General features: G+C 39.6%; 1 protein-coding gene across 1 annotated transcript; it reads right to left on the bottom strand.

Annotated features, from left to right (window-relative positions):
- Positions 1-1653: 1653 nt before the first annotated feature.
- On the bottom strand, positions 1654-10012 carry LOC307236778 (homeobox protein Dlx4a-like; the record flags this gene model as incomplete). Its single annotated transcript, XM_080009300.1, has 3 exons — positions 1654-1893; positions 7458-7657; positions 9673-10012. The coding sequence occupies 3 exons, from the start codon at positions 10010-10012 to the stop codon at positions 1654-1656; spliced, it is 780 nt and encodes a 259-aa protein (XP_079865426.1).
- Positions 10013-15111: the final 5099 nt, after the last annotated feature.

Genomic DNA, 15111 nt, shown 5'->3' on the forward strand with positions numbered 1-15111 from the left:
TGTTTTTTTTTAAATTCTGAATCAATGTTCCGTTATTTTAAGGATTTAAGTGTCTGCAAACAATGGAGAGACGAATTTCAAGAAAATATCAGGAGTAATCTTTTTGTTCGTGTTTTTATTATTATTATTATTATTATTATTATTATTATTTTTGTTTTTTAATTATTATTATTATTTCAGTTTTTTTACAAACATCCATATTTTCCTGGCCTTTTTTTACTTTATTCATGTATTTATTTTTTCCCCTTGCTACTTTTAATGCCTTTTTAGATTCTCCTTCTCCTTACAATAACGATAATAATCTCCCTATAAGAGATGCACTGCAGGGCTCGCTAAAAAAAACACGCTGACAGGGGCTTTACAACTATAGATAAACTCTCTATTATCTCGTTATGAAACAGAAATATAGATATATACGATCATTGTTTCATTCATACATATATTCACAGTCTTTTTGACGTTTGACGGTTGTTTTCCCTGTGAATTGTACAATTGCCATTCTGCCTCTAGTTGTGCATGATCGTTTTATAAAACAGTGTATTGTTGGATTCCCTTAGCTCAGCTCTACTTTACAACCAGTACAACGGTTCCTTGAATATGAAATGACAAAGAGACTGAAAATGACAGATGATTGCACCGTCGGAGTGAAAGCTTTATTCAAGACGCTGTGCTCCAAATGACCTGTATAACTGGCTTGGTGGTCGTTATGTGAAACCATTGACGAGACTCCTTCAGTTCTTCCAACTGTTCGGAGGGTGAAGAGGTCGCGGGGCCTTGTGACTAAATTCTCCTTCTCCATTTTTTTTGTTTCAACTGATTTCGACATAAATAAAAGTCCGGTCAAGGAAGCATTGGCTTATTTAGCTAGCTGGTATTTTATTTTTATTTTTATTTTTTTATTCGTTAAATATATATATATTCATGATGTATTGATATATTTCTCTTTAATTTAAAATATATTTACTTACTTACTTAGGTGCTCGCTTATTTATATTTTGTTTGTTCCTTTTCTTTGTTTATCTATGTTTTATTTTTTAAATTGTGTTATTAATTTATGTATTTAACTGTTTTAATAGCTTATTCATATGTGCATTTAATTGAATTTAATTGTTTGTTTATTTTTTTCGTTTATGTGTATGTCTTTGTCTATTTGGTTTATTTTCTTATCTACCTGTTGGTTTATTCATGTATTCATATAGTGTTTTTGTTTATTAGGCACTCATTGTATTTTCGTGGGCCTATCTAATAAGCCATGTGATACTTATCAGTGGCGCCCTATTATAAAAAAAAATTAAAATTAAAAAAAAAGCTACAACATTGTGACCCCGAGCAAATGTTTTAATTTCTTTTTCAGGATCTTGAGTAAATTCTAGTAAACAGAGGGCTGACCTATAACAACACGTTGTAAACTCCGGGCATTGAAGGAAATGTCTCATTATAGCTCTTCGACCAGGAAAAAATACAAATAAAAAAAAACATTTGGATACGCTTTAGACGAAAAATAATTCTACATTTAAATCCAGAGGAGTGTGTGTGTGTGTGTGTGTGTGTGTGTGTGTGTGTGTGTGTGTGTGTGTGGGTGGGGATGGGGGGGGCGGGGTAAAAAAATAGTCCTGAATCCTTTGTTTCTGTCGTCCCGCAGGAGTCCCCTGGCTACATCATCTGAGTCCTTGGCCCCGAGTCCTGGTGGGGGCCCGGGTACCAGTGTCCAAAATTGTTCATATAGCCCCCGGGGTGCACCGGTCCCTTCCCGGCCAGAGAAATGTCCCACATCCCCGGGGAGCACGGCGAGGCCGAGGCCGGCTGGTGGAGATGCTCTCCCTCTGGTCCGCAGGGCCCGTTCTTAATGATCTTCTTGTATTTGGAGCGCTTGTTCTGGAACCATATCTTCACCTGGAGAACAGGGCATACAGGGGTCATTTCAAAACTCTGATTCATGTTCCTTGAATAAGAAATGTCAGAACAACTCCACTTTCACTTTCACCTTCACTTTCACTTTCACACCAGTTGTGTATCATCAAACTATGAAAAACAAGATGGTTTTTTTAAATTCAATAAAAAAGGGTCAGTTCAGTAAATTACGACAGCAATTTGAGTGCAAATAATAGATGGTTGATTAGTTGAATAGTCGATTTCAATATTTAGGTGATTATATTTCGAAATTACAAATATATATTTTTGTTTATTTTCAATATTTACAAAGAACATTTATCATATCTAAATATTAACAATTAAATATTTAAAAAAAATTAAACTGTCTGTGGGAAAAATGTGGTGAACAATCAAAAAAGGGCCAATTCAGTAATTCAGTTTGCGTATGCAATTGAATAGAATACAATAGAATAGTTGGCAATTATTTAGATATGATAAATATTGTTTGTAAATATTTACAAACAATATTTATCATATCTTAATATCATATCTATATATATCATCTATATATATATATATATAGATATATATAGATATATATATATATTTATTAATAAATGTATAGTTTCAATAAAGATGCAATCCACTATGATTGTGCCCATTTTTATCTGAGGTTACAGATTGTTGGCCTGGCGTTTCTATCCTGCAAATTGAGCGTCAAATGACATGTATATGCCCGTCGGGAACCAAGTCTGGTTTTGTAGAACCTTATGAATCACAAATAATTATACACAGTCAGCGAATAATCCGTTGGATTTAGACATATTTCTTTTTACGGTGCTGTAAAATAAATTATACCCCGAGGACTAGTTGCTGGGCAGATTTGACCTTGGAGTAACAGTATAAAGTAATAAAAGAACAATCGCAATAATAACATTTTTTTAAGATTGTTGATGTGGTTTGGACGTATTGTTACACCCACCCTTAAAAGAATCTCCACAAAAAGTCTAATTTGAGCTATAATTGATCAATATGTGGGGAAAATGCTCCATTATGTCAATTAAAGGCGTGCTCCGTGTATTGGCAGAAGGCGATGATGTGCAAAATTAACTATTTTTATTTCAAGTCTTTCACCCAAATGAACCAGTTTAACGTCAGTTGGAATAAAATAAAATCAAATCCACAAAAAGGACAATTTTAAACTGCTATAAATAATGCATGGTGGAATATGTGGGAAAATGCTCCATAATCTCAATCAAAGGCAATGCTCAATTGGCAGAAGGAGGCGATGCACAATTGCCAAAAGTATAATTTGTTATTTAGCAATTATTAGTTAGTTAAAAGTGATTATATTATGATCTATCTATCTATCTATCTATCTATCTATCTATCTATCTATCTATCTATCTATCTATCTATCTATCTATCTATCTATCTATCTATCTATCTATCTATCTATCTATCTATCTATCTATCTATCTATCTATCTATCTATCTATCTATCTATCTATCTATCTCTATCTATCTATCTATCTATCTATCTATCTATCTATCTATCTATCTATCTATCTATCTGTCTATCTGTCTGTCTGTCTGTCTGTCTGTCTGTCTGTCTCTCTGTCTGTCTGTCTGTCCCTCTATCTAACTATCAGTATGTCTGTCTGTCTGTCTGCCTGCCTGCCTATCTACTATCTATCCATCTACTTATCTATCTATCTATCTATCTATCTATCTATCTATCTATCTATCTATCTATCTATCTATCTATCTATCTATCTATCTATCTATCTATCTATCTATCTATCTATCTATCTATCTATCTATCTATCTATCTATCTATCTATCTATCTGTCTATCTGTCTGTCTGTCTGTCTGTCTGTCTGTCTGTCTGTCTCTCTGTCTGTCTGTCTGTCCCTCTATCTAACTATCAGTATGTCTGTCTGTCTGTCTGCCTGCCTGCCTATCTACTATCTATCCATCTACTTATCTATCTATCTATCTATCTATCTATCTATCTATCTATCTATCTATCTATCTATCTATCTATCTATCTATCTATCTATCTATCTATCTATCTATCTATCTATCTATCTATCTATCTATCTATCTATCTATCTATCTATCTATCTATCTATCTATCTATCTATCTATCTATCTATCTATCTATCTATCTATCTATCTATCTATCTATCTATCTATCTATCTATCTATCTATCTATCAAACAAATCAACAAATTTCAACAAAACACGGGTCATCATAATCCACTTTAAAATGACAATGCCGATGAAATAACAGCTCAATGGCAACACGACAAGAATGGGGTGGGTGGGTGTGTAGGTGGGTGGTTGGGCGTGATAATTACCTCAAGTGGTGCACCACAGGGTTAGCTCAAAAATGGAAACCAAAGTGAACATGTCAAGCTCGGTTTATGAGCCCAGGAGTCCGTCAACAGCACATTAAGTTAATGCGGCCCGGGTAAAGAGACTTTCTTTCTGTAATTATTGGTTTCATATTTCCAGCAGCGGGGTCTGACAGAGGATCAGCCGAGATGGGGCCTTGATGAGGCAGATATTATGGGAGTAAAGAGATGGCTGAGGGACCTTTGGGGACTTCAGGAGTGTGTGTGCGCTATTACAACAGTGACTAGTAACTATTGTAGTGTTACTCGTCAAATATATATTAGGTACTAATACTTAGTCAGTGTAGTGTGTGTGTAGTGTACTTAGTGTGTGTGTATATTTATTTATTTATTTATTTATTTATTATTTGTTTATGAGTTGGTTGATTAATCAATTAGTTCGATTCATTTTCCAATCTTGAATATTGTCTTTTTCATCAGGTATTTTCCTTCAGATTATCATTGTTGTTGTTCTTGCCACCATTCGTGTTATTATTATTTATTAATTTATTTATATATTTCATTATTGTCTCTATTTTATTTGATGTATTATATGTGACGTGAAATAGTGTTGTATCCTGTACAGTACATGTCTTGTCATGCCAATAATGCTAATGAACTGAATTGAATTGTGTTTCTGCGTGTGCGTGTGTGCGTGTGCGTGTGTGGGCGTGTTTGTAAGTGTGTGTGTGTGTGTGTGTGTGTGTGTGTGTGTGTGTGGGTGGGGGGTAGGGGGGGGGGGGTGTCTGTGCTTGCTGTCACCCATGTAACTCATAAGGGAATAGCCTAAGTATGTATGAGTCCTTGCACACACGCAGGCCAGAGCGGCCCCTTGAAGCCCGACCACAGCTGACTGGGACTCGAGTGGACCGCGCTTTCCAAACCACGAGGCGCGTCGGTCGGGTGCTCACATGAAATCAACCGTAGGCACTTACGCTAACACCAGAAAAAAATACGGATAAAATGCCTCAACAAGGCACAGCCAGTTAAAGGGAGTATATCGCAATGGGAATAACTAATGTTCTAATCCGAGACGTTAAGAGACGCCCGTTTAACGTTCGGTCTAGCGACCTTTAACGACAAACACGGGCTTCCAATCGATAGGTTTTTTGGCTTTAGGTTTCTCTATTCATGTGGATTCATCCTAATAAAGCTTTAGTCAAAATAGGATCCTCCACACACACCTCACCAATAACTATTCATCCACCTTCCGTTTTACTAACAAAGGGGACGTCTCAATGATCTCTAATTCCCTCTGCAAACATAGCTGTGGTTGTGTGTACAACGGGGGATTTAGGCTCGCACACACACACACACACACACACACACACACACACACACACACACACACACACACACACACACACACACACACACACACACTCACACGCTCACACACACACATTAAGAAAAGTGTGAGTGATTAGGTAGGAAAGTCTTTAAATAGTCAATGTATGGTGGAGTCAATTCTATGGCGTAGAGTGCATGGTGATGATTGACCGTTTGAAATATAATATCTCAGCGACACTGGATATATTATCTCTTTGTGGCTGCAATATGTCCTTGGCAATGGACACCTCCAGTTCACACTATAACTGGCTCTTATTAGTGACATGGAATGGTATGAAAGGAAGTAGAGGGGACACCGGAGTGACATTGTAAATATCACCATGAAGCACGTGGCATGAAATCACAAGAGCCCCTTTAATTGGAGCAACACGACTCTCCAACACATTATTTTTATGAGTGTTCGTCATGAAAAAAAGAACCAGAGAATTGAAACATCTGCTGTGCAATCTTTCACTGGTGGGGAATTTAGCCCGTTTCACAATGAGGTCTTTTTTTTAAATCTCTGACACACACACACATATTGTAAACTACATATTGTTAGGGATCCTTTCTTGGTGGCAGGGAAAACACACAAACACACACAAACACACACACACACACAAACACACACACACACACACACACACACACGCACACACACACACACACACAGATATAGGCTCTGTTGGTGCTTTGATTTGTTCCAAATTAACAAATGGAATGGACAACCCAGTAAATAATTGTTTCCTTTGTCACTATCTAGACATTTCCTGTAAATCAATCTCTCACTATTCTGGTGCAGTTGAATCATTTCTGCCATCAAGTGGAACACAACACACGTTCATAGCTTATAACATGTTATCCATACTTTAACAACAGTACTTATTCATTAGATGCTAGTAACTATTCCAATTTTTACAAGTAACCATTGAAATGGTACTTGTAACAATTTGGACAGTTTTGTCATTGAATCCCATGGGGCTCCGTGTTTGAGATATAAAATATTTGCAACTGACGAGTATCTATTCCCATTGTTACTAGTACCTATTTCAATTTGACGAGTCTCTAAAAATTGTAATACTAGTATTTATTCACTGCTAACTAGTGCATCCTAAGCTGTTTTTTTTTCTAGTAATTTCCCTTGACGGATACATTGTAGTAACAGCAAGAAAGGGCACTAGTCACTGATTATTAATAGTGACTTAGTAAAATAAAAAAAATAGATACTAGGTACAATACGGATAGATACTACTCCGAGGCAAATACTATATATCTGAAACACAGAGCCTCGTATGATTCAATGACAAAATTGTCCAAATTGTTACAAGTAACATTGCAATAGTTATTAGTAACAATTTAAATAGTTACTAGTATCTAATGACTAAGTATTAGTACCTAATATATAGTTGACGAGTAACACTACAATAGTTACTAGTCACTGTTGTAATAGCGACTAGTAACTAAAATACAAATACTAGTAGCTTTTCAGAAGTGCTATGGATTCAATGTTAAAACAGCTTTCCTTTCGCGGGACCCACACACGGGAGATGCTGCGCATCACACACAACTTGACCTGACGACTTTCTCTTTTTTTTTTCCCCCCCTCTTTCTTAAATAACATTTACATGGCAAATGCTGCGTGAAAAGAAATGACATTATAGAAATACGTGTTCGCGCTCCCAGAAAACGGTGGCCAAGCTTTCATTACACGCCACATGAAACAAAGCAATCAGAGTGCGGCGGGAGAGCCACGCTCCCATAAACACATGGGGCAGGTGGGGAGCAACACGAAAGCAACAAAACAAACAAAAAGATGGGAAAAAAAATTAAGAGATTCTTATGAACCCCCAGCCCTACCTGCGTCTGCGTCAGGCCCAGCTTGGCCGCCAGGTCGGCCCTCTCGGGCAGGGCCAGGTACTGAGTCTGCTGGAAGCGCTGGTTGAGCGCCTGGAGCTGCAGGCTGGAGTAGATGGTCCGGGGCTTGCGGATCTTCTTCCCCTTCCCGTTGAGCCGGACCTCCCCGTTCTCCACCACCGCCGAGGAGGACTTGTCGTGTTCTTGGAGGACATGCGGAGACGGGGTGAGGCGACGGAGGTTAAATTGAGATCTGGGTTTTATGAAATTCAATTCAATCCAATTCAATACAATCCATTTCCAACCTTCACTACGATAAATAGGCCCACTAGCGTGATACCCGAACATCCACACATGACCTTTTTTGTTGTCATTAAACTACATAACATTAGATTCGACACTTTATTCTGATTCTGATCTGCACGTGTCGAACAAATAGGCGACCGCAATAAAGGAATAACAATGGAAAATGTAAAAAAAAGTCCCTATGCAAAATGATTTCAAGTTTGAAATTAAATAAATGTCAATATACAATGAACAATTGGCTTAAAAATAACGACTAAACAATTCAGCGAAAAAAATGAGAAATCAATCTATTGTTTTAATGTTTTTGATGATGTATTGTTTATTTATTCGTTTTATTGGTATATGTTCTTATTTTTTACATTTTTTATTCTTCCTTATCTCATGTAAAAATCACCCAAATGTGATCTAATGTGAATTTTCTTTTTAAAATGTTCTTCTTTTTTTTGTATGTGAGACGGGGTCGGTCCAGACCCCGGACTGTCCTGTCCCTCCGCTGAGCAGGAGCTTCATATCTGAAACAACTGCGATGTGACCATCCATCCAGATCTGTGTTATGACATTAGTTCATAGCCCTCCGTGGCATGAGGGAACAGCTGTGGACGGGCCAGGAACCCCCCAAGACGTTTAGACCACCAGACCCTCCACCAAACCGCTCCATGCCGACATCTGACATGGAGATACGGCCTTAGCGGCATAATAATGTTTCCTATATATCAGGAAAGGGAGTAGGACGGGGCGAATTAAAACCAAGAACCAGGACATTGATAATGAAAGACACTACAATATCATTTATAATTAATGAAAGATACTATTACTACGACGGCGACTACTCCTACTACTACTACTACTACTCCTACTACTACTACTGCTACCACTCCTGCTACTACTACTGCTAGTACTATTAATAATACAACGTCATATAATGTAACTATTATAATTGTAATTAAATCAATATAATCAAAACTGTGTCCCTGTAGGATGGAGAATGAGTATGTTTTTTCATCTATTTCAGGGTGTCTGTGGGCCCTGCACTGCTGTGACCAGCGTGTGAAAAAGTATCCACCCCTACCCCCGTATCTCGACCGACGTTGCAGCGAGAAAGGCCTTGTCGAATGGTTTTGTGGGCGCGAGGGTGGAAAGAAAAACCAATTCGTCTCTTAATTGCACAATAATTGAAAGGGGGGGAAAAAAATACAAAAAAGGATATATATGCTCGTTTAATCCTTGATGGATTAAATAATGAACCAATTCAATTAGATTTAATCCAATTCTTGATTGATTATTGAGTTAACCAAGGATACGAGCATGTTCTTACATTTTTTCTTCCATAGACAACTAATGCAAAACGATGGAACACCGACAGCAGTAAAGCGGGCGCGCAGACGACAGGAAAAATATGGTTTTGAGATTGCATGTTTGGACCCGGCCGTGCGCTTGCGGGAGACCGCAGGATCGGTGTAGGGTGATGGTTGCAATGGTTGCAACGGTTGCATGGTTTTTAAAAGTGAAGTCATATGCGCATGCTGTCGCTGCCCAATGATAAACAAATATGAATGCATTAAAAAGAATCCAAATACATAAATAGTTTCAATACATATAGTGTCATTTGTAGAAGAGGGAGGGCTTTATTTTTACATCCACAGTTATTGATGAGTCTTGTGTGTACAAAAAAAAATCGAATGACTGAATGAATGACGGGCCAGGAATAATCCAATAATCAAATTGTTAGAACTAACAGAAAATCGAAGCTCAAGGGGGATCCATTCAGAGACTTAAATCTACATTGTTTAGTCTGCCTGGGGCTTCAGGAGTCAGTGCATAAAAGGAAAGACCACAATTAGAGATGATATATTTAAAAAAATAATCATATTCCACAAACAGCTACTCCCATTCACACAACACACACCCTTACCCGTGCTCTCCAGCCTGGTTTGCCCAAGCGCGCCGCCGTGACTACCTTGCTGGTAAGGTAGATAGGTGCCGGGGTGATGCGCGCTCACGGTGCTGTGGTAGGGGTATCCCAGCGGGCGGCCGTACGAAGGGGCCCCGGTGGGGTAGTGGTGGGTGTCGTGGTGCTGCGGCCCCATTGCGTGCACACCGTGGACCGGGTAGTGGCTATGCGCCAAACCGGGAGAGGGTTGCTGCTGGTGCGCTGGGTGGCCCGGATAGCCGTGCCCGCCGAACTCCAGGAACGCCGACTTGGAAGGGTCGGCCGCGACCAGGCTGTCCGACATGGAGCTCATCGTCATCATTGGGTCAGGGGTCCATGGTGCCCTGGGGTCCTCTAGAGACAGAACCGACGCATTGTATCCAGACGTTTGGCTCAGTCGAACCGGGAGTCCGCGCGTAAAAAAGAAAAACACCCAATATTGTCTAACCGTTTGGTTTTACGACCACAGCCACTCTTATATATATATCTATATATATAGATATATATGTATATATATATATATATGTATAAATATACATATATACATATATATTATATATAATAAAACTTTTCAGCAGGGAAGAGAGCCTGCAAACAAAGAGGAGTGATCCTGGAGTGATCCTGTTCTCCTCCAGTCCACGGCGCGCTGTGCCTAAAGGAACTTCGCGCAAACGCAACTTGGCACTGAGTGGGGGAGCCGCCCACTGGGTGCACTGGTTTACCGTGTCACTCACTCCAGGGTCTCCATGAAGGCAAAAAAACACACAATATTCAAGTTCATCACAACGACGAGTTCGTCTCTTGGCTCTGCCACGACCAAATCCACACAGACCTTAGACCTCGGAGGTGTTTTCTCACTCATGAAATTAAATCCCTCGAACGTTTCATTTTCCTTCTCTTTGGAAAAAGACTCTCCCACCCTCTCCACTCTCCCAGTCTGGCCCACCGTCACACCGTCACACCCGTCCAGTACGAATGTATACGCGGAGGCTCCGATGTAGAGTAGCGCTCTAACCGCGTGAATTCAGATTCGGTTTCTTTCGCTTCGGTCCGTGTAAATACAATCAGGTTGTTCCAAATCAACTCCACTAAAAAGGGATCAGGCAACATTAAGTCCACTACAAAGCGTTCGGATCAGTGGTCAGAGACACATAACTCCGAAAGATACACACAACAAATAATTTGAAACAATTCAAAGCACTGATGTCTTGGAGGGGCCCAGACTATGCCCTATATTTGTCCCAAGAACTGTACACACAGCAGTTTAGGGATACAATGGAATTTTACGTTTCTCACACATACACACTACAAATACTGGATTTATTCTTATGTGTGACGCTCTTAATATGGACCAACGACCTTCATCCCGCGATTTCACTCCAAATACACCGTATTGGTCTATTATTTGATAAGATGCATTAAATCGCAGAAGAAACTCTGCGAAACTCTAAAGAAACAGACATACATAAAAAAATGTATCTTGTGCAAATTGTCTCATGACATATTATGAAATATTGAACGTGACAAATCGTTATTGTTACAATTAAACAGTGAGTGAACATGTCTATTACAAAAATGTGTCTTATTGTCTAGTCATAGTGTGTGTTTCTAATATATGTTTAAAAATGGGCCATACAATTCGAGCCTATTTTATAAGATATAGGCTATATTTTTTTTATATCCAGCACGGGCCAAAATGCCCGGTGTTACTGATTAAATACGTGTCTATATTTTATTTAGCAGTTATTATTACAGCAGTTTAATGTCCCCCGGTACACAAACATTCGACTTTTTAAATGTTATATTGATGGACCGTGCATTCTAAACCGGGTGGTGAATTTGACAAACTAATGAAAACATCCTTAAGAAAAAAGAGATCACCAATCACTACCAAAATTGGTGATTGAATATTATCAAACGTGGTATGTCAATGCAAAGAGAAATGTATTGTCCCTCTGTATTATTATGTATTATCACAATTACCATTACAATCCATATTGACATTTACAGTAAATATTAGGCCTGTTGCTTTTCATATGGTTAAACTCTTCATAATTGTAATATTAAAAAAGTATTTTTGATTGTTTGTGTTTGTCATCGATGTATTGGGAAATCGTTTATTTCCACATAGAGAGAGGGGGGTGAGAGAGGGAGAGAGAGAGAGAGAGAGAGAGAGAGACTTTGACAGATTCACAGCAGAGCAGTTGCCTCTAATCTCCTGCCGTTGGGTTATTATACCGAGAGAGATGCGTCCATAGTTTCTTATTCCTCCCAGCCCCAAGTGCTTTCATCTGGAGCCAGCATTCCTCCATCCACCGACCACGCCCCACAAGCCACGCCCCCACCGACCACGCCCTCTCCGTGCACTAACGCTATCATTTAGCGTCGAGCGGTGCCAAGTCGTCGTTTTCCTAAAGGTCAACCATTCCACTGGCATGGGTTTCCATCCTGAAAGGTACGTATATCTTCTTTCTTTCTTACTTGCTTTCATGCTTTCTTTCTTTCTTGCCCCCAACAGTTTCCACAACCAAGAAATTTCAACTTGATTGAGCTCATTAGTGAAAATCGTGAGGAATTTCAGGAGAACCTAGTCGTTTTTTGCTACAACTCCAATAAGTTGAATTCCCCGGCTCAAAACCATTAAATGGTGGAGATGGTAATATTGATAGACTACCCAACCAGGCATATTGCGCAACACGATTAGTCAATCAGTCACCCGCATGATTGTGGTGGTAAGTTACCAGACAGAAAACATACGCAACCTTTTACCTTTGAAGGGAAGACCCAAAAGGCCAATTTTGCAATCTGACACAAAACAACCTAGAACTGATGGTGACAGATGTGACAAAGAGAAAATGGAAACAGAAGTCAAATATTGTTCCAATCATTCCATGTCAGGCATAAAATTATTTTGACTTTGACCACTACCGATTTTACTCGCGAGTTTAAGTAACTGCATCTGATCCATCTTGATAACGCCATATATTTGAATGGGCAGTTGTCTATATCCAAAGTTCTGTCACAGCATCTCAAAATTACATTTCATATTTAGATAAAGTACTGACATATGAATAAGTGTTGTTCGAGAGGAAACTGAAACATGTCGTTGTTTTACATTAACTGACCCGGATAAGACATTTATTTTTTTATTGATCTATTTATTTATTTATTTGTTTATTTGTTTGTCTATCTATTTATTTATTTACTTTTATTTTATTTTATTGATTATACGACACAATATGATATGATATGATATTATGATAATATTTTTCCGACTCAATTGTATTTGTTTATTTATTATTATTATTATTATTATTATTATTATTATTATATGTTTTGTTTATTTTTCAAACTGTTTATAAGAAAACAGAAAACCAGTGGAACTATGACAAAGAGGGACGGCGAAAGGTGTGTGCCATTTGTTTACCTTCTGTTACTAGGTGAGGAGAAGAGAAGAGGGGAGACGATGAGCCCCCCCCCCCCCTTGTTAAGGCTGTAATTATGGCGTGCCATTATGGAGCGCAGAACAAAGCTGTAAGCCTGGGCCGGGCCCTGCGGCCCCATAGCAGCAGAGAGAGAGAGAGAGAGAGAGAGAGAGAGAGAGAGAGAGAGAGAGAGAGAGAGAGAGAGAGAGAAGGAGAGAGAGAGAGAGAGAGAAGGGATGTGCCCCATCTCCTCTGCCTTCTTTTTATTCACAGCACAGTTAATAACAATGCTCCTCGACATGCTGCAGACAGTGCGGCGTCAACCCTCTCACGTGTTACCTTCGAGCGTGTGCTGGTGTGTGTCTGTGTCTGAGAGAGGGCGTGTGTGTCAGCGTGAGAGTGACTCTGATATGGATGTGTGGGTGAGAGAGAGAGAGAGAGAGAGAGAGACAGACAGCAAGTGAAGGCAAGATGGTGTGTGTCAATGACAGGGAAAATAAATTGAGACTGAACAAGTAAGGCAGAGCTGATTGTGCAAAACAGTCTTCAAAGGTAAGATGAAAGTTGCAAAGTTACTTAATACAATTGTAAATTAGTAATCGCTTGTAAAACTCCAGTGCGTACAGTATATTCTCCTATTACAACACTGAATAAAAACAAATTCCATCACTTCCGGTTTTACACCAGTATGGTTCCGCTTCATTCAATTTCACTTCACTATAATTGATTACTAGCTCCAAGACTCCACACTCGTTTGGTCAAGCTGTGGGTATATTTTGAATTAAAATGAACATGTCTAACCTATGACCTATGTCTGTTTCTCAATTATTGTAGCCACTGTGTTGGGTTACCGGAAGCAAACTCATATTTTTGTTCATTCTTGTCATTTGATTTGGAAAGCAATTCCCAGAGCATATCTAAGTTATCCTATCGTGGAGTCATGTCCTTTTTCAGTGCCTCTACATTTATTGCAAGCATGAATTCTCCCTGGCTGTCCTCTTACTAAAACAACCACGGTCAGAACTCTGTCCATCTCTGTGTAATACAGTCTGGAATTGACGGTAAAATTAAAAATATAAATAAGGTTGAAAAATAACAAATACATGCCGCTACCACCGACTGCTCCACAAGCAATGTGAAAATGTCTGACGTCTCAATAGTTTCCTGTCAGGTCTGGACGGTGCCAGATTGGATCTGGCATCATCTGACCTCCGATCAGCCGGACCACACCCCGAGGTGGCCTGGCTCGCATTGTGATCGGATTTCATAGAAAGTGTGGAGAGCCATCCGGCCACAATGTGGACAGGGCAGATTACTTGGCTACGTCAGCAAACCACGCCCCACCCTCCATGCCACCCTCTCTCGTCAAATCCTTCCACAGCCTCAACCTTTTGGAAATCGGATGTAACAACCACGCAAAGAGTGGAGTGCATCAGCTGACTGGGGAACATTAATTAGCCTGACAGAGGCTTAGCTGAGTCATTTTAATACTACGCGGGAACATGAGATCCCATCCCAGATCCAGCCACAGAGCTGGCGCTCATGTCAGGATGCCAGGTCTGTGATGGGATCTGGTGTATCCGATCACAAACGTTGCATTCAAACGACGCGTGTAACTGAGCCCTTAGCCATCACTCAGCGCCTCACATTCCCCCAAAAGTTCCCCAATGTATAACTCTAGGCGATGGTGTGTCTTCACTTCACTACTCGGAATCCGCAACTGCATTCAAACGGATGGAAATTTCGCCGCCGTATTCGCCCTGAACTCTCTACAGTGATATTCATCCTTGAAATGGAGCCCGGGCCATCCAGCCGCGTTGGCGCTGGAGGATCCCTCCTTCGAGTGGTTTGAGCCTTTACCAGAGGAATCCTACAATACCCTGAGCACACTCAATCCTTGCCTAGTGATGCAAGACTTGTGAACGATTCATTTGTAGCGAACAAATCTTTTGAGTTACTCAGGGGTCACTCACGCAATGGAGTTGTTTGTTCACAG

Source organism: Zeus faber (assembly GCF_960531495.2).
Source record: "Zeus faber genome assembly, chromosome: 11".
In the NCBI taxonomy this organism is placed as follows: domain Eukaryota; kingdom Metazoa; phylum Chordata; class Actinopteri; order Zeiformes; family Zeidae; genus Zeus; species Zeus faber.